The 20037-nt window shown below is 41.0% G+C and overlaps 1 protein-coding gene across 2 annotated transcripts in view; it reads right to left on the bottom strand.

The window, feature by feature from the left end:
• Nucleotides 1-5073: 5073 nt before the first annotated feature.
• The window catches only part of acbd5a (acyl-CoA binding domain containing 5a), a 93150-nt gene continuing 78186 nt past the window's right edge, over nucleotides 5074-20037 (bottom strand). For both annotated transcript variants that reach the window (XM_068007160.1, XM_068007161.1), the window contains exons 7-12: nucleotides 13568-13674; nucleotides 9386-9668; nucleotides 7917-8116; nucleotides 7210-7260; nucleotides 6702-6811; nucleotides 5074-6615 (exon numbers count right to left, since the gene is read on the bottom strand). In XM_068007160.1, coding sequence (XP_067863261.1) covers nucleotides 6603-6615; nucleotides 6702-6811; nucleotides 7210-7260; nucleotides 7917-8116; nucleotides 9386-9668; nucleotides 13568-13674 — 764 coding nt within the window. In that variant the 3' untranslated portion in view covers nucleotides 5074-6602. The remainder of the gene's footprint in view (nucleotides 6616-6701; nucleotides 6812-7209; nucleotides 7261-7916; nucleotides 8117-9385; nucleotides 9669-13567; nucleotides 13675-20037) is intronic.

Genomic DNA, 20037 nt, shown 5'->3' with positions numbered 1-20037 from the left:
CACTTTGATCCAGGAGGCAGTCACACCCCTAAGGTTAGGTAGTAGTTTAGATTTGGTCTCTGGTCAGGGACAGGAGGATGTGACTGTGAGGCTGGCAGGTATAGGGACCCAGGATACAGAGATGGATGAGCCTCAGCCTTTGACCTGGTTGAACGGGTAGGAGGTACTTGCTACCTGTATGGATGAGAACATTCAAGTGGGGAGAGTAAAAAGGAATATGGTAGTGGTAGGGGATAGTACATTCAGGGGCATAGATACTGTTCTCTGCAGCGGCGACCGGGAGTCCTGAAGGCTGTGTTGTCTGCCTGGGGCCAGGGTTAAGGACATCTCCTCGTGGCTGGAGAAGAACTTGGAGTATGAGGGGGAGAATCCAGTTTTCGTGGTCCACGTTGGAACCAACGACATAGGTGGGAGTTTGAGGAGCTAGGGTCCAAATTAATAAGCAGAACCTCAAAGGTAATAATCTCTGGATTACTCCCTGAACCACGCACAAATTGGCATAGGGTCAAACAGATCAGAGTTACATGCATGGCTCAAAGAGTGGTGTGGGAGACAGTGGTTTCAACTCATGGTGCACTGGGACCAGTACTGGGGAAAGAGGGAGTTGTTCCATTGGGACGGGCTCCACTTAAACCAGGCTGGGACCAGTGTCCTGGCGAATGCTGGTAGATATGGCTTTAAACTAAAAAGGTATGGGGGGTGGGGTGGGGTGGGGGGAGGGTTCAGGTCAGGGTAAATTTATAAATCTAAAGAGAAAAGTCAAGGCCATTGAGCAGTGTAGTGATTTGGGTAAAGATAAGCAGAGTATGACAAGAAGGGAAAGAGAGTTTAACGGTAATAGTGCATCAGTGAATAAAGTCAAATCAGGAAAAATGGTAAAAAGTTAAAATTAAAGGCGCTTTATCTGAATGCATGAAGCATTTGTAACAAGATAGACGAATTAATGGCACAAATAGAGATAAATGGGTTTGATCCAGCAGCCAATTCTGAGACGTGGTTGCAAGGTGACCAAGGTTGGGAACTAAATATTCCAGGGTGCTTGACTTTTCGAAAAGACAGGCAAAATGGAAAAAGAAGTGGGGGGTAGCCCTGATAATAAAGGATGACACATAAGGACAGTAGTGAGAAAGGATCTTGGCTCAGAAGATCAGGCAGTCGAATCAGTATGGGTGGAGATAAAAAATAACAAGGGTCAGAAAGCACTGGTGGGAGTAGTTTATAGGTCCCTTAAAAGTAGTTATAATGTTGGACAGAGTGTTAATCAAGAAATGAGGAGCTTATAACAAAGGTAATACAATAATTGTGGGGGACTTTAATCTTCACATAGACCGGGCAAATCAAATTGGCAAAGGTAGTTTGGAGGACAAGTTCATGGAATGCATTCGAGACAGTTTCCTAGAACAATACATCATGAAACCAACCAGGGAACAGGCTAATTTAGATCTTGTCTTGTATAATGAGATGGAGTTAATTAGTGATCTTGTAGTAAGGGATGCTCTGGAGAAGAGTGATCATATGATAGAATTTCACATTGAGTTCGAGTGACAAACTTCAGTCCGAAACAAGAGTCTTAAACTTAAATAAACTCAATTACATAAGTATGAGGGGCGAGTTTGCTAAGGTTGATTGGGAAATTAGATTAAAGGATATGATGAGCAATGGCAAACATTTAAAGAAATATTTCATAATTCTCAATGAATATACATTCCATTGAGGAATAAAAACTTCATAGGAAAAGTGATCCGTCCATGGCTAACTAAACAAGTTAATCATAGTATTAGATTAAAAGAGGCTTATAATGTTGCCAAGAAGAGTAATTAATGGGACTAAAAGCCGACAAATCCCCTGGACCCGATGGCCTATATCCTAGGGTTCTAAAAGAGGTGGCTGCAGAGATAGTGGATGTATTTGTTGTGATCTTCCAAAATTCCTTAGATTCTAAAACGGTCCCAGTGGATTGGAAGGTAACAAATGTAACACCGCTATTCAAGAAAGGAGGGAGAGAGAAAACAGGGAACTACAGGCCAGATAGTCTGAGATCAGTCGTCGGGAAAATGCTGGGATCCATTGTAAAGAAAGTGTTAACAGGGCACTTAAAAAAAAATCATATGATTAGGCAGAGTCAACATGGTTTTATGAAAGGGAAATCTATGAGAGTTTTTTGAGGACGTAACTTGCAGGGTAGATAAAGGGAAACCAGTGGTTGTAGTATATTTGGATTTTCAAAAGCCAATCAATAAGGTGCCACACAAAAGGTTGTTACACAAGATAAGGGCTCATGGGGTTGGGGGTAATATACTAGCATGGATAGAGGATTGGTTAACGGACAGAAAACAGAGTAGGAATAAACGGATGATTTTCAGGTTGGCAGGCTGTTACTAGTGGGGTGCCGCAAAGATCAGTGCTTAGGCCTCAGCTATTTACAATCTATATTGATGACTTAGATGAAGGAACCAAGTGTAGTGTAAACAAGTTTGCTGATGTTACAAAGTTAGGTGGGAATGTAAGCTGTGAGGAGGACACAAAGAGTCTGAAAAGTAATATAGACAGTTTAAGTGAGTGGGCAAGAAGGTGGCAGATGGTGTATAATGTGGGGAAATGTGAGGTTATTCACTTTGGTAGGAAAAATAGAAAAGCAGAATATTTTTTAAATGGTGAGAAACTATTAAACGTTGGTGGTCAGAGGGATTTAAGTGTCCTTATGCACGAAACAAAATTAATGTGCAGGTACAGCAAGCAACTAGAAAGGCAAATGGTATGTTGCAAGGGGGTTGGATGTACAAGTGTAAGGAAGTCTTGCTGCAATTGTTCAGGGCGTTGGTGAGACCACACCTGGAGTACTGTGTACAGTTTTGGACTCCTTACCCAAGGAAGCATATACTTGCTTTAGAGGCGGTGCAACGAAGGTTCACTAGATTGATTCTTGGGATTAGAGGGTTGTCCTGAGGAGAGTGAGTAGAATGGGCCTATACTCTCTGGAGTTTAGAAGAATGAGAAGTGACCGCATTTAAACATAAGATTCTGAGGGGGCTTGACCGGGTAGATGCTGAGAGGTTGTTCCCCCTGGCTGGAGAGTCTAGAACTAGGAGGCATGGTCTCAGTCTTAAGTGGCTGACCCCTTATCCTGAGATAAGGAGGCATTTCTTCACTCAGAGGGTTGTGAATCTTTGGAATTCTCTACCTCAAAGGTCTGTAGATGCTCAGTCATTGAGTACATTCAAGGCTGAGCTGGATAGATTTTTGGACTCCAAGGGAATCAAGGGATATGGGGATCAGGTGGGGAAAGTGGAGATAAGGTCGAAGATCAGCTATGATCTTACTGAATGGAGGAGCAGGCTCGACATCGAATGGCCTACTCTTGCTCCTATTCTTATAGGTGTGGCCTGATCAGAGTAATATATAGCTTCAAAATGGCCTCTGGGGATGTGAACTATTTTGGCAATAGAGGCCAATAACCTATTTACTTAGAATCATAGAAAATTTATGGCACAGAAGGAGGCCATTCGGCCCATCACATCCGTGCCAGCCGAAAACGATCCACCCAGCCTAATCCCACTTTCCAGCACTTGGTCCGTAGCTTTGTAGGTCACAGCACTTCAGGTACACAGCCAGATACTTTTTAAATGAGTTGAGGGTTTCTGCCTCGAGCACCCACTCAGGCAGTGTGTTCCAGATCCCTACCATCCTCTTGCTGAAAAAATATTTCCTCAGCTCCCCTCTAATCCTTCTACCAATTACTTGAAATCTATGCCCCCTGGTTACTAACCTCTCTGCTATGGGAAATAGGTCCTTCCTATCCACTCTATCTAGGCCTCTCATAATTTTGTACACCTCAATTAAATCACCCCTCAGTCTTCTCTGTTCCAAAGAAAACGACCCCAGCCTATCCAATCTTTCCTCAGCTAAAATTCTCCAGTCCTGGCAACATCCTCGTAAATCTCATCTGTACCCTCGCTAGTGCATTACATCCTGTAGTGTGGTGTCCAGAACTGTACGCAGTACTCAAGCTGTGGCCTAACTAGTGTTTTTTTTTACAGTTCTAGCATAACCTCCCTGCTCTTATATTTATGCCTCAGCTCATAAAGGAAAGTATTCCATATGCCTTCTTAACCACCTTATCTACCTGTCCTGCTACCTTCAGGGATCTGTGGACATGCACTCTAAGGTCCCTCACTTCCTCTACACCTCTCAGAATCCTTCCAGTTATTCCATTGCCTTGTTTGTTCTCCCCAAATGCATTACCTCACACTTCTCTGGTTTGAATTCCATTTGCCACTTTTTTGCCCACCTGACCAGTCCATTGATATCTTCCTGCAGTCTACACATTTCTTCCTCACTATCAACCACACGGCCAATTTTTGCATCATCTGTAAACTTCTTAATCATGCCCCCTACATTTAAGACCAAATCATTAACATATATCACGAAAAGCAAGGGACCTAGTACTGAGCCCTGCGGAACCCCACTGGAAACAGCCTTCCAGTCACAAAAACATCCATCGACCTTTGCTTCCTGCCACTGAGACTATTTTGGATCCAATTTTCCACTTTCCCTTGGATCCCATGGGCTTGTACTTTTTTGACCAGTCTGCCATGTGGGACCTTGTCAAAAGCCTTGCTAAAATCAATGTAGACTACATCAAATGCACTACACCCTCATCAACCCTCCTTGTTACCTCCTCAAAAAATTCAATCAAATTAGTCAGACACAACCTTCCTTTTCCAAATCCATGCTGACTGTCCTTGATTACTCTGTGCCTTTCTAAATGATGACTTTGTTTATTGTGTTACACTTTTTTCACACACTGATCAATAAATCAAACAAAATCATCACACTGAATATTCAGATTAGGTACATCTGTAAATGTTAGAAACCACGTGAATTTCCATAACTGGTATAAGAGGCTGAGAAATTATCTCAAAAAGGCATTGTAGAGACAGAATTTGTAGACAGAACAAGTATCTGAGCTCAGAAAGTTAGACACTTGTTTGTTTTGACCTTATATACTCCACAAGCAATACTTATAGTAGTTATGCTCTCAACTTCATTTTTTAAATACAAAAAAACACAATATTTCCAGCAAAAAGATTTATTTGTGGCTCAAATGATAAAAATATATCAGTCTATCATGCTTAAAGCCAATTTATTTTCATGCTTACAGCTGTTTTCTTGAACAGGGGCCTGAGGTTTTAGCAGAACTCTAATAATATTAATAAAAACTGTTATTATTAATTGTGTGCTTTAATAAACTGGCTATCTCATAACTCATTTTAATTTAAAATAAGTAGTATTAAATTTCTATTAGATAACCTTTCATTTGAGATTTGTCTCCTACAATTTGTAATTTTAATACAATGCAATTGAAAAATATTGCACTTGCTTTCATATATTCTATAATTTGTACAACTATTAACAGCATTGATATGAGTAGACTTCACAGTTGACAATTATATATAAATAACGTTACATGCATTAGAAAGGACATGTAAACACTGTATCTAATGGATGAGTCTCAGTACATTAGAAGTCTCTGGTTACATAATCTTTATAATTTTGCCAAATATTCCAGCAAAAATGCTGGAGCTAAATCAATTTCTATTTCTACTATATATGGCTTGTTGCTAAACAATACAATGTCATAAAACGAAGACCAAAATACCCATCTAACAGGTCATTCAAAGGAACTGATCAACAGGTCAAACCACTCTATTCAATTACAACAATCAGGGTGAATATTACTGTTTGTTTGGTAGCTGATTATGTGCGTGTAAACTCCATTTTGAATCCGGTGAGTCACTGACCATATAAAGGAAAGAAAGGATTTGCATTTATACAGTGCCTGATCATATCCTCAGGATGTCCCAAAGTGCTTTACATGCAATGGATTATTTTTGAAGTCACTGTTATGCTGACAAACATAGCAACCAAAATGTGCACAGCAAGATCCCACAAACAGCAAATGAATAAATGACCAGATAATCTGTTTTTGGTAATGTTGGTCGGGCAGGCATGTTGACCAGGACACTGTGAGAATTCACTGTTCTTCATAGGTCTTACAATAACAATCTGAAATCCTTGGCTCATTAATGCCATGCTGGTTCACCAATGTGGTCAAAGTACCATAAGGTTTAATGTTTTTATTGACTGATTTCTAGCTACAAACACTAGAAAATAAGAAAAAAAAATAAACATACAATTGATAATGTTTATAATTTCCTATTTTCCATCCAAAATCCATTTTAGTTATATCTCAAGCAGATTAAATAGAGACTTGCATTCAGTCAGATACAGCATTTACTATTATGTTGACAGTGCAGTGCTTTGTTACATAAATTAAAAATCAGGGCAATATAAACTGAAAGTGGATGAATTTAATAATTACCTATGAATATAATTGTTTGGTTCAAGTATCAGTAGTGTCATAGTATTTAGTTATGTACAGTGTGCACTCATGGTAGCATTAAAGCAAGATGCACATAATTGGACTACAGTAAGGTAAAATGCCACTGAATGCACAAATGGAAACCATCTAGTCAGATCATCGATGCTCCAATTTCTTGAGTCTGCTGTCTTAGAGTGCCTTTGCAATCGCAGATGGATGCTTAATTCGGTTTTCTGGAATTTGAGACAGAAATGAGAAGAATTCATTCTACTTGCAGTCATTTCTATAGTGAATATAGACCAAAAGAATTTAAAATTACCTCTTCCTCCTTTGAAAATACAAATGTACTAATAACTGGACGATGAAAGGCCAAACAATTGCAAATGCTAGAGTGCGGCCAGACACATCGAAAGGCCACCAGGATGGTCCCTGGATGGGGAGAAAACGCACACACCAAATGATATCTTTCAGCATTAAAACTATTCCAGCAGATACTTCTATTGATTGACATACTCGTCAAAATAGAAAAATTACACATGACACCCAAGCTTTGAAGAATCAATATCACAAAGTATAGTGCCTGATTACATAAATCAAAGCAAATATAAATTACTAAATGAAAATAAAACCATTAAGAATTATTAAGGTATGCATGTGCTTATTATTCATGAAAACACTTCGTTGGGAAAATGATTGGTCTGCAGTGTTCCATTGTCCCAACAAAGTTTAGAAACTTAATACTACTTCCTTGGAGAAATTCCTCAATGATTTACAATTGATTTTCACATTAAAATAATTAATTACTTGAATACAGTTGCACTAATTACCTTAACACCTGGACCATGTGTAAAATTTGATGGGACATTTTCTGACTTAGCCTGTAATATGAAGGAAAGAAAGCAAATTATCAGACCTTTTCTTAATGATTACTGCAAGTAAGCCAAGATTGTGAGGACAATCAAAATAAGTCTTGCAAATGCTACTTTTTAATAGAAATTCCAATTATTGCTGTCACATATTAGGGATGGGCAATAAATGCTGGCCTTGCCAGCGACGCCCACATCCCATGAATGAATAAAAAAAACATTATGCCAAACTAACTAAACCCACGTTAGTATTAGTATTCATGCTGAGATTCTCCTGCATTTTTTGCTTCACCTTTTATGTATTGACTTTAAAAAAAAAACAGCACTCACTGAGCCGATCTCCCCATACCCCAATGATTCCCCTACGCTCAGCTTCTGCCAATACTGTCTGTAATGATAATTTGCCTATTTTCTCTCTCCATGTGGAGAAACACAAACCACTCCACAGTTCCACTGATGGCCTGGTTCAGATTGGGAAAGCAACCCAGTGCAAATCTATATCCTATTCCCCCTCCCTTAGTTCACCACAGTAGAGCACCAACACCCATGGGATTGCACTATGTGATCCTGCATCGCAGAACCTATAATCATGAATAGGAAACACATGATTAAAGAGAGCATGGAGACAGCTAATATTGACACTTTGGTTTATTGTGATTAGCTCTTACCTGAGAAACAGTCACTGCTTCCAACATATGAAGCCGTTCCAACACACTCTGCATATCTTCCTGGAGCCTGATGAGTGCTACTGCGATCTGTTCATTCACATTGCCTTTTTGTACCCGGTCTGACCCCTTTCGTTCCCCATCACCACCATTACCCAGCTGTGCGATCTGAAAACCATCCCCCGAGTGCTGCATCCCATTACCTGCAAGGTAAATAGGAACACTATTTAAAAGACACCCTCTATCTTGGCAGTCAAACACAGCAAATACATCAACTGTTCAGAAAGACCAATGGTTACAAATACTTTGGTGTTACAAAAAAAAACTAAATTCTGTGGTAAAGACATTCAGAGCCAAGAAGATTAAGGGGTGTCCTGATAGATGTCGTCGAGATTATAAAGGATTACGATAAGGCAAATAGTGATGGACTGTTTCCACTGGTTAGCAAGATGGTAACAAGATAATAATTACAAAAATTAATGGGGGTGGTTAGGGAAAAATCTGTTTAGAGCACAGTTAGAATGTGGAATTTTCTGCCACAAACCATTGTTGAAGCAAAAACATAAGTTCTTTTAAAACAGAATTGGATAGTTGCTTGAAAAAGAATAAAAGGAGATATGGAGCAAGCTGGAGAGTGGGATTACACTAGGTGGGATGTGTGTGTCGCTGGCAAGGCCGGCATTTATTGCCCATCCCTAATTGCCCTTCAGAAGGTGGTGGTGAACCACTTTTTTGAACTGCTGCAGTCCGTGTAGTGAAGGTTCTCCCACAGTTAGGTAGGGAGTTCCAGGATTTTCACCCAGCGACAATGAAGGAACACCATCACCTCCAAGTCAGGATGGTGTATGACTTGGAGGTGACTGTGTTCCCATGCTCCTAGGTGGTGGAGGTCACGGATTTGGGAGATACTGCCGAAGAAATTTGACCTCTGTGAAGTGACTTAGGATGCTTTTCCACACTAAAGGAGCTATATAAACACAGGTTTCTATGATTTTATTACTTTCTCTTATTTCCATTTATTTACTATGATGCTTCTCAGCCATTTCTTATTGCCCCAGTAATAACCCAGTGTTTATTCTATATGTGGCATTGCTATGGCATTTCATGCTAAGGGTTCTGAATAATGGATGTAATCAAGAATTCAATTTATTATTTTATCAACGGGGGAGGAAAGATTGTACAAATTTTTTCCCCTCTCATTTTTGGTCTCCCACCATTGCTCATGCACCACATGACAGCCAACTATAGATTAACTGAGAGGTGCCTTGAAGTGGGTCTTCAGCCAGCTCACAACAGGGGAATGTGCAAGACAAGTGAAGCCTCAAATGGAAGAGGAGGGAAAATAAGTTACAAAAAAAACACACAAAATTTCTCCTCCAATGGAAACAAAGTCCTTGGGACATAGTTGTGGGGCAAATACATCAACTGAAGGTCCCCTTTGCAGAAGCATATTATACAATCAGGAAACATACCTCGCCCTCTCCTGGGTCCATGAAACTCAGTTCTTTTGCTTGTTAGCTTCCCTTTGTGAGGGCCACTTCCACCTGGCTTTGCATCTTCACCACCATGGGCAACACCGCCTTCTCCTCCCAGACGCTGTACCTTCATCGCTCCAGGATTCCCAAGGGATTTTATGGAACATTCCAACTCTGTTTTGCAACTATTTGCGTTTCCGAACAGCTGACTGCTGTCAAATTCTGAGATTATCGGAGAACTGTTAAAATTCTCTGTACTGCAGCAGCGAGCTCCTGAAATCTACAAAAATGAAGCAAAACAGGTTTACTTGAAAATATAAGAACATGAGAAATAGGAGCGGGAGTAGGCTATGTGGTCCCTTGAGCCTGCTCCGCCATTCAATAAGATCATGGCTGATCTTCAACCTCAGCTCTACTTTCCCGCCCGATCCCCATATCCCTTGATTCCCTTAGAGTCCAAAAATCTATCGATCTCAGGTCTTGAATGTACTCAACGATTATGCATCCACAGCCCTCTGGAGTAGAGAATTCTAAAAATTCACAACCCTCTGAGTGAAGAAATTTCTCCTCATCTCAGTCCTAAATGGCCGACCCCTTATCCTGAGACGATGTCCCCTAGTTCTAGACTCTCCAGCTGGGGGAAACAGCCTCTCAGCATCTTCCCTATCAAGCCCTCTCAGAATCCTATATTTTTTTATGAGATCACCTCTCATTCCTTCTAAACTCTAGACAGTATAGGCCCATTCTACTCAATCTCTCCTCATAGGACAACCCTCTCATCCTAGGAATCAATCTAGCAAACCTTCGTTGCACCGCCTCCAACGCAAGTATATCCTTCCTTAGGTAAGGAGACCAAAAGTATACACATATGCAGATGAAATGATTACTAATGCAATATTCAAGTTTATAAGCATCTTTAAACAAAATTAGGTAACCCAAGAAAAAGAGTTTTTAATTCTCAAGTGATTAGTTACATTGTTACTTGTATAAATGAATAATATTTTAACTCATTTATGAGTATTAAAAATAATTTAATAACATGCACAGTCAAGAAGCTTCTACTATAGGTGATGGTGGAAGTTAAATGAGTTTGGTTAGGCAGTTATAGCAGGGGTGAAAGACTAGTGTTAGCAATAAAAGGGATTCCTGCATTATCTACAAAACCATTTACTATACTTTCAGTTTGTCAATATTTTCTGTTAACGTGAAATCCCTATCAGCCACTAATCTCAAAGTATCACACAAAATAATTTACCATAAATTACTTATGTAGAGAAAATCAAAGGTTCAAAAGAACAATTTTTGAAAAATCAAACAAAAAGGGAATTTATAACAAAACTATCATTGTGGCTTTTCACCTTAAAGTAATTTAATAGCAATTTTAGAAGGGCTTTCTGGATGGAAACGTCCAGTATCACATCTGTACCACTCAATATTTTTGTGGATTTTTCCTGTTTAGAGACAAGTTAATACAGGGAAACGAAATACTTCCACTTTCTGCTCCCTCTACTTTATCCAAACATGCCTTAATCCCAATTCCAAAAGAGTTTACAGCACTAGTCTGAATCTTTCACTTAGAAAACTAGTCATCCTCTGTTAAGGATGCAACATTTCTTTTAGTGCAATGAGGCTAATGTGAGCAATGTGTGAAAGCAAACTCCAAGGGAGTAACTGTCTTGTTCAGTCTTTCCTGATAGTTGTACCCTCTCAGTTATGGTATCATCCTTGTAAATCTTTTTTGCACCTTCTCCAGTGCATCGATATCCTTTTTGTAATATGGAGACCAGAACTGTGCACAGTACTCCAAGTGTGGTCCAACCAAGGTTCTATGTAAGTTCAACATAACTTTGAACCATAGAAAAGATACAGCACAGAAGGGGGCCATTCGGCCCATCGTGTCCGCGCCGGCTCAAAGAACAACCAGGTGCCCATTCTAATTCCACCTTCCAGCACCCGGTCCGTAGCCCTGCAGCTTACAGCACTTTAGGTGCAGGTGCAGGTCCAGGTACTTTTTTTTTTTAAAAAAAGAGTTGAGGGGGTCCTTGCCTCTACCACCAATTCGGGCAGCAAATTCCATACACCCACCACCCTCTGGGTAAAAAAGTTTTTCCTCATGTCCCCTCTAATCCTTCCGCCAATCAGCTTAAATCTATGTCCTCTAGTTCTTGAACTATCCGCTAGGGGAAACAGGTACTTCCTGTCTACTCTATCTGGGCCCCTCATAATTTTGTACACCTCAATCAAGTCTCCCCTCAGCCTCCTCTCCTCCAAGGAAAACAACCCCAGCCTATCCAATCTCTCCTCATAGCTGCAATTTTCAAGCCCTGGCAACATTCTTGTAAATCTTCTCTGCACTCTCTCCAGAGCAATTACATCCTTCCTGTAATGCGGTGACCAGAACTGCGCACAATACTCCAGCCATGGCCTTACCAGCGTTTTTGAATTATACTCTTTGTTTGCACTTTTTATGGCGTTGTTAACCTGCGTTGCTACTTTCAGTGATTTGTGTATCTGTACCCCTGGATCCCATTGTGCCTATATCCCATTTAGAGTTTTATTTTCCAAGAAGTATGTGACCTCCTTATTCTTCCTACCAAAATACACCACGTCACACTTATCCATATTGAAGTTAATTTGCCATTTACAAGCCCATTTTGCAAATTTGTTAGCGTCTTGTATTTTGTGCAATCCTCCTCAGTATTAACTATACCCGCCCACCTGCACCTCCCCCAATTTGGTGTCATCCACAAATTTTGATATTGTACTTCTGATTCCAGAGTCCAAATCATTTCTGTAAAAGGTGAACAACAGTGGTCCCATCACCGATCCCTGTGGAACACCACTTCCCCCTTCCGCCAGGCTCATAACTACATTTAACCCCTACTCTCTATTTTCTGTTTTGTAGTCAATTTGCTATCCATTTTGCTACTTGTCCCGTGAATCCACATTTTTTTTTATTCGTTCATGGGATGTGGGCGTCGCTGGCGAGGCCAGCACTTATTGCCCATCCCTATGCTCCGACCTCAGTCATAAGTCTACGATGCAGTACCTTATTGAAGGCCTTTTGAAAGTCCATGTATATTATATCCACTGCATTACCCTTGTTTACTTTTTGTTACTTCTGCAAAGAATTCAATAAGGTTGGTCAAGCATGACCTTCCCTTTTAAAATTCGTACTTACTATTCTTTATTATATTTTCGGTTTCTAGACGTTTTTCTATTACATCTTTGAGTAAAAATTCCATTATCTTTCCTTCCTCCAATGTTAAGCTAACTGGTCTATCGTTCCCTGGACTTGCTTTATCTCTCTTTTTAAATGTAGAAATCACATTAACTGTCCATTAGTCCTCTGGCACTATTCCCTTTTCTAATGAATTCTTATATATATGTAATAGTGCTTCTGCTATCTCTTCCCTAACTTCTTTTAATTTGTGCAGATGCAATCCATCTGCACAAATCCCCAGGGGTTTTATCCTCTCTAAGTTTGATTAGTTTATCAATTATCTCCCCCTTTCTATCTTAATGCCTTTATATCTTTTTTGATCATCATCTTCTAATGTCATGCCCACCATGTTAGTCTCCCCGGTAAATACTGAAGCAAAGTAATTATTTAACATTTCCACCATTTCGCTGTAAGTTTATCATATGTATCCCTTAGTGGCCCTATCCTTATTCTGATTTTCCTTTTGTTATTGATGTGTCTATGGGATACTTAATGTGTTTTTTTCATATTCTTTTAACTTTGTTATTGTCTTTGTCTTCTGAATTGTTTATTTAACTTCTTTCCCAACCACTTCATATTCCCTTTTGTCATCCTCTGCTTTACTGTCTATGTACTTGGTGTATGCCTTTTTCCTTCGATTCAATTTTACCATTATCTCTTTATTCATCCAAGGTGTCTCACTGAAGGTTATAGGGCCAATAAATGGATAGAGGATCAAATATACTATAGCTCTACTGTTCCATTATGACCACTGCAATGCCATCTGTGTAAAGTGGGATATTCCTTAGTACATCAATTAACACGAGTCCATGGCATTTTGAACTGTACATTATCTGATGGAAAGAGCATGCCAAATTTCTTTTCTGTCCAATTTTTTCTTATTGAAAACAAGTAAATGCTATATAATCACATGGCTTTAACCCTTGTTGAGTACTGTTCTCCGTAGCATGGTTTACCTCTTCAAGTCCTAGCTGTTCCATTGAGTCACAATAAACTTCACTGTCTGAATCACTTGTGATATGCTGAATTCCTGAAAGCTCACAGATATGGTTTTCCCCCGCATCTGTAAAAAATAGGACGAATTAAACAAGTGATGCGCAGTAATTTTAAAAAATGTTGATGAGTTGAGGTAACCAATTCAGGATAGAAAAACTCAAACACTTCAACAACTTGCATTTATATAGCGCCTTGTAAAACGTCCCAAGATGCTTCACAGGAGCATTATCAAACAAAATTTGACACTGAGCCATATAAGGAAATATTAGGACAGGTGACCAAAAGCTTGGTCAAAGAGATATGTTTTAAGGAGCATCTTAAAGGAGGAGAGGGAGGTAGAGAGGCGGGTGAGGTTTAGGGAGAGAATTACGGAGCTTAGGGTCTAGACTGTTGAAGGCACGGCCGTCAATGGTGGAGCAATGAAAATTGGGGATGCAAAGTGGCCAGAATTGGAGGAGCGCAGAGATCTGGAGGGTTGTAGGGCTGGAAGAGGTTACAGAGATAAGGAGGGGTGATGTCATGGAGGGATTTGAAAACAAGGATGAAAATTTTAAAATCAAAGCATTGCCTGACCTGGAGCTAATGTCAGTGGGCACAGAGGTGATTGGTGAACAGGACTTGGAGCGGGTTAGGATACATGCAGCAGAGTTTTGGATGAGCTCAAGTTTACAGGAGATGCCAGGTGGGAGGCCAGCCAGGATAGCATTAGAATAGTGGAATCTAGAGGTAACAAAGGCATGGATGAGGGTTTCAGCAGCAGACGAGCTGAGGCAGGGGCAGAGACAGGCGATGTTACAGAGGTGGAAGTTGGCAGTCTTGGTGATGGAGAGGATATGGGGTCAGAAGCTCAGCTCGGGCAAACAGAACGGCAAGTTTGTGAACTGTCTGGTTCAGCTTCAGACAGTGACTGGGGAGAGGGATGGAGTTGATGGCTAGGGAATGGAGTTTGTGGCGGGGAACTAAGACAATGACTTCAGTCTTCCCAATACTTAATTGAAGAAAATTTCTGCTCCTGCTCATCCAATTCTGGATGCTGAACAAGCAGCATGATGAATCAGAGGCAGTGGAGGGATCGCGGTACTGCTGGGTGTGGTGAGTGTACATGTGGAACCTGACATTGGTTTTCGGATGAAGTCGCCAAGGGGCAGCTGTGGATGAGAAATAGGAGGGGGCCAAGGATTGATCCTTGGGGAACTCCAGAGGTAACGGTGCGGAACAGGAAGAGCAGCCACTGCAGGAGATTCTCTGGCTATGACTGGATAGATAGGAATGGAACCAGGCAAGGGCAGTTCCACTCAGCTAGAGGAGGATGGTGTGGTCAACCGTGTCAAAGGCATTGGAGGAGGAGGATGGTGTGGTTAACTATGTCAAAGGTGGCAGACACTACCAAAAAAAATGTCTCATCCAAAATGTTAGGATTTTTAAATTATTAATGTAAGCTATAGGGTTTATTCTTGAAAAAGAATAAGTAGAAATGTGTGCAGAAGAAAAAAATTGGTTATTCTCATTGAAATTTTAAAAAAGAATCTTAATTTTTTAAAACAAATTTGGTGCACATTACTGCATAGGTACTTTTTAAAATCAAAAATGAATTTCAAATTTGGCTTTCTTTCTCACATACTCTATTAGAAGATTTTTTTTAAAGTATAGATCTATTTCAGGAACATGCAATATATACGCTGATGTTGCTAATCTCTGTGCATTGCCCTTATGTTTTTTTCATTTAAAATCTAGGTGAAGAGTTACGGCCCAGATTATAGGACACTACCAGGGTTGAAAAGAGTAGGAAGGAAGAGGCAAATCAAGAAGCATTGGTTAGGCAACACCAAGATTGGATTTTAAAAGAATGTAGATTGTAGGAGGGAAGGGAGACTAAAGGAAGTAAGGAGTTCTGCAGTTTCAAAGAACTGGAAAGCAGTGACTCAGAATGCGTTGAGTTTGGATTTTAAGTGAGGATGCAGGAAGCTTATGTACGGCAATATATTAAGAGTTAAGGAAGAACGAGAGAGAGGAATCATAGTACATCATTGATAAAATAAAAGGCTGCGACAGAGAAAGAGAAGTTGGAAACAAGAGGTGAGAGCAGAAAATCAGCCAAGTTTTGTTTTAATATCCTGTCCATGAATTTGAGAGAGTTACCTGAAGAGACTTCTCAGATTTGGGTAAGTATTCAAACCTTTGGACTTGAACTTTAGAGAGAGGTAATAGTGGCTTTGCTCACAGGCCTACAGCATGGTTGTGATGTTTTGCTGCTAACCTGACCTGTGCGTTTACAGCTAAAGTTTTAAATAGATAAATACAGGTAATGGTAGTTACATATAAACTGCTGAGGCCAATTAGAGGGCAGTTTGAAATGCTTGTAATTTTCAGGCTCCAGCTCAATCGGCAATTTTTTTTTCTAAGAGAGGTCATATATAAACATAGGAACAGGAGTAGGCCATTTAGCCCCTCGAGCCTATTCAGACATTCAATGAGATCATGGCTGATCTGTGACCTAACTCTATACAGCCGCCTCAGCCCCATATCTCTTAATACCTTTGGTTAACAAAAATCTATCAATCTCAGATTTAAAATTAACAATTGAGCTAACATCAACTGCCATTTGCAGGAGAGAGTTCCAAATTGTACGTAGCAGTATTTCCTAACTTCACTCCTGAAAGTCCTGGCTTTAATCTTTATGTCCCCTAGTCCTAGACTCCCTAACCAGCGGAAATAGTTTCTCTCCATCTACCCTATCAGTTCCCTTTAATATCTTGGAAACTTCAATCAAACCACCCTTTAATCTTCTAAATTCCAGGGAATACAACCCTAGTTTGTGTAATCTCTCGTAATGCAACCCCTGGACTCCAGGTATCATTCTAGTAAATGTACACTGCACTCCCTCCAAGGCAGATATATTCTTCCTAATGTGCAGTGCCCAGAACTGAATAACTGCAAGTGTGGTCTAACCAGGACTTTGTATAGCTGTGGCATAACTTCTACCCCCTTGTATTCTAGTCCTCTGGATATAAAGGAAGCATTCAGTTAGCCTTTTTGATTATTTTCTGTACCTGTCCATGACATTTTAATGATCCATGCACATGGACCCCTAAATCTCTTTGCACCTCCACTGTTTTGAGCTTTTCACCATTTAGAAAGTACTCTGATCTATCCTTTTTAGGTCCAAAGTGGATGACCACACACTTGCCTACATTGAAATCCATTTGCCACAGTTTTGCCTATTCACTTAATCTGTTAACATCTCTCTGTAATTTCATGCTTCCATCTACACTGCTTACAATGGTGCCTATCCTTGCGCCATCAGCAAATTTGGATATGTGGATCTCCATCCCATCATCTAACTTGTTAATAAGTAGTGAATAGTTGAGGTCCCAACACCCTAATCTCTGTGTCCTGTCGCTCCTAACCAGGTCAATAATTTGTCGAGAGAAGCAGCGCTGAGCACCAGGGGAGGAGCCCCAGGTATCAGTACAAAAGCGGAAGCAGAGCAGAGTTGAGAGAAGCGGTACTCAGCAACAGGGGAGGAGCCCCATTCACTAAGAACAGAGAGTGACATCACAGTGAACAGAGAGGAGGAGCTCAGAGACCCAGAATAAAAGGGTAGGTTAATCGGGGTAAGTAAACAGTAAGTAAATTAATAAGAGTATCTAAAGAGAGTTTAGAAAAAAAGATTTCTAAATATAACGGACGGGCAACTGAAACCCACTACCTGCAATTCCTATGCCATGTGGGAACTTCAGGACGCTTCATGGCTGGAGTCACTGCAGAGCATAAGGGAAGCTGAAGGTTTCCTGGATCATATTTTCCAGGAGGTGGTCACCCCGCAGCCACAGAGAGTTCAGGATAGCAAGTGGGTGGCCATCCAAAAGGATAGGAAGAGGCAGGCAGTGCAGGAGTCTTCTGGGTGTGTGGAACTCGCAGCATTGAATACCAGTGAGGGTGCCGACATCTCGAAGTAGTGCAGTCCTGAGCATGGCACCATGGGGCAACGGACTGCACGGGGGGCACAGTGAAGTGTAGAAATGCAGTAGTCGTAGGGGATTCGATAGTCAGGAGGACATACAGGCGTTTCTGTGACTGCTGACGTGAGTCTCACGTGGTGTGTTGCCTCCCTGGTGTCAGGGTAAAGGACACCACGGAGAGGGTGCAGGGGAAGGGGAACAGCCAGAAGTCATGGTCCATATGGGTACCAACGACATAGGAAAGAAAAGGCATGAGGGTCCTGTGGTCAGAGTTTCAGGGGCTAGGGAGGAAGTTAAAAAGCAGCACCTCAAAAGGTAGTAATCTCTGGATTACTCCCAGTGCCACGTGCGGGTGAGTACAGAAATAGGAAGATAAAGCAGATTAATGCGTGGCTAGAAACATGGTGCAGAAGGGAAGGCTTCAGATCCTTGGGGCATTGGGACCAGTTCTGAGGCAGGAGGGACCTGTTCAAGACGGACGAGTTGCGTCTCAACACAGCTGGGACCAATGTTCTCGCGGGGAGGATCATGAGTGCTGAGGAGGAGGGTTTAAACTAATTTAGCAGGAGGGATGTAGCATTAGAAAGGAGAAACAAGGTGCACAAAGGATTGGGAGAGACAGCACTAGAGTTAGAAATAGTCTGATCCCACATATTACTGTACTAAGAGAGAAAATGAGATGGTCTATGATAGGTTTAGAGTGCATGTGTATAAACACACAAAGCGTGGTAAATAAAGTTGGTGAGCTGCAGGCGCAAATAGCCACATGGGAATATGATGTAGCGGTGATAACTGAAACCTGGCTCAAAAAAGGGCAGGATTGGGTACTAAATATTCCTGGATACAAGGTGTTCAGGAAAGATAGGGATGGAAAAAAAGGAGGGCGTGTGACAGTATTTAGGAGAATATTGCAGTGCTGGAGAGAAAGGATGTCCTTGATTCTGTCCTTGACCCCTCTATTTGACTAGAGTTAAGAAACATTACACCACTGGGTGTATTCTTAAGGCCACCAACTAGTGGGAAGGATACAGAGGAGCAAATTTGCAGGGAAATTACAGTGAGGTGCAAGAACTGTACAGTAGTCATAATGGGGAGCTTCAACTATCCTAATATAGACTGGGATAGTAATTGTGTAAAGGGCAAAGAGGGGGAGGAATTTCTGAAGTGCGTTCAGGAGAACTTTCTTGATCAGTATGCTTCTGGCCCAACGAGGAAGGAGGCATTGCTGGGTCTGGTTCTGGGGAATGAGGTGGGTCAAGTGTCAGTGGGGGGATATTAAGGGAACAGTGATCATAGTATCATAAGGTTTAGATTAGTTATGGAAAAGGACAAGGAGCAATCTAGGGTAAAAATACTTAATTGGAGAAGGACCAATTTCAGTGGGTTGAGAACGGATCTGATCTGACCCAACCCGGATAAATTGGAATCAAAGATTGGCAGGCAAAACTGTAATTGAACAATGGGCGGCCTTTAAAGAGGAGATGGTTCGGGTACAGTCTAGATACATTCCCACGAGGGGGAAAGGTAGGGCAATTAAAGCCAGAGCTCCCTGGATGACGAAAGAGATAGACAGTAAGATGAAGAATAAAAAGGGAACATGTGACAGATGTCATGTTGATAATACAAGTGAGAACCAGGCTGAATATAGAAAGTACAGAGGAGAAGTGAAAAAGGAAATAAGAGGGGCAAAAAGAGAGTATGAGAACAGACTGGCTGCTAACATAAAAAGAAATCCTAAAGTCTTCTATGGACATATAAATAGTAAACGGGTAGTAAAAGGAGGTGGGGCCGATTAGGGACTAAAAAGGAGATCTACGCATGGAGGCAGAGGGCATGGCTGAGGAACTAAATGAGTACTTTGCATCTGTCTTTACCAAGAAAGAAGATGCTGACAAAGTCACAGTAAAAGAGGAGGTGGTTGAGATACTGGATGGGCTAAAAATTGATAAAGAGTAGGTACGAGAAAGGCTGGCTGTACTTAAAGTAGATAAGTCACCTGGTCCGGATGAGATGCATCCTAGGTTGCTGAGGGAAGTAAGGGTGGAAATTGCAGAGGTGCTGGCCATAATCTTCCAATCCTCCTTAGATATGGGGGTGGTGCCAGAGGACTGGAGAATTGCAAATGTTGATGTTGTGTATATGGACTTTCAAAAAGTGTTTGATAAAGTGCCACATAATAGGCTTGTCAGCAAAATTGAAGCCGATGGACTAAAAGGGGCAGTGGCAGCATTGATACGAAATTAGCTAAGTGACAGGAAACAGAGAATAGTAGCAAATGGTTGTTTTTCAGACTGGAGGAAGGTATAGAGTGTTGTTCCGCAGGGGTCAGTACTAGGACCACTGCTTTTTTTGATATATATTAATGACTTGGACTTGGGTGTATAGGGCACAATTTCAAAATTTGCAGATGACACAAAACTTGGAAGTGTAGTGAACAGTGAGGAGGATAGTAATAGACTTCAAGGGGA

Source organism: Heptranchias perlo, chromosome 2 (genome assembly GCF_035084215.1).
Source record: "Heptranchias perlo isolate sHepPer1 chromosome 2, sHepPer1.hap1, whole genome shotgun sequence".
NCBI lineage: Eukaryota > Metazoa > Chordata > Chondrichthyes > Hexanchiformes > Hexanchidae > Heptranchias > Heptranchias perlo.
This window is presented reverse-complemented; position numbering and strand designations above follow the sequence as displayed.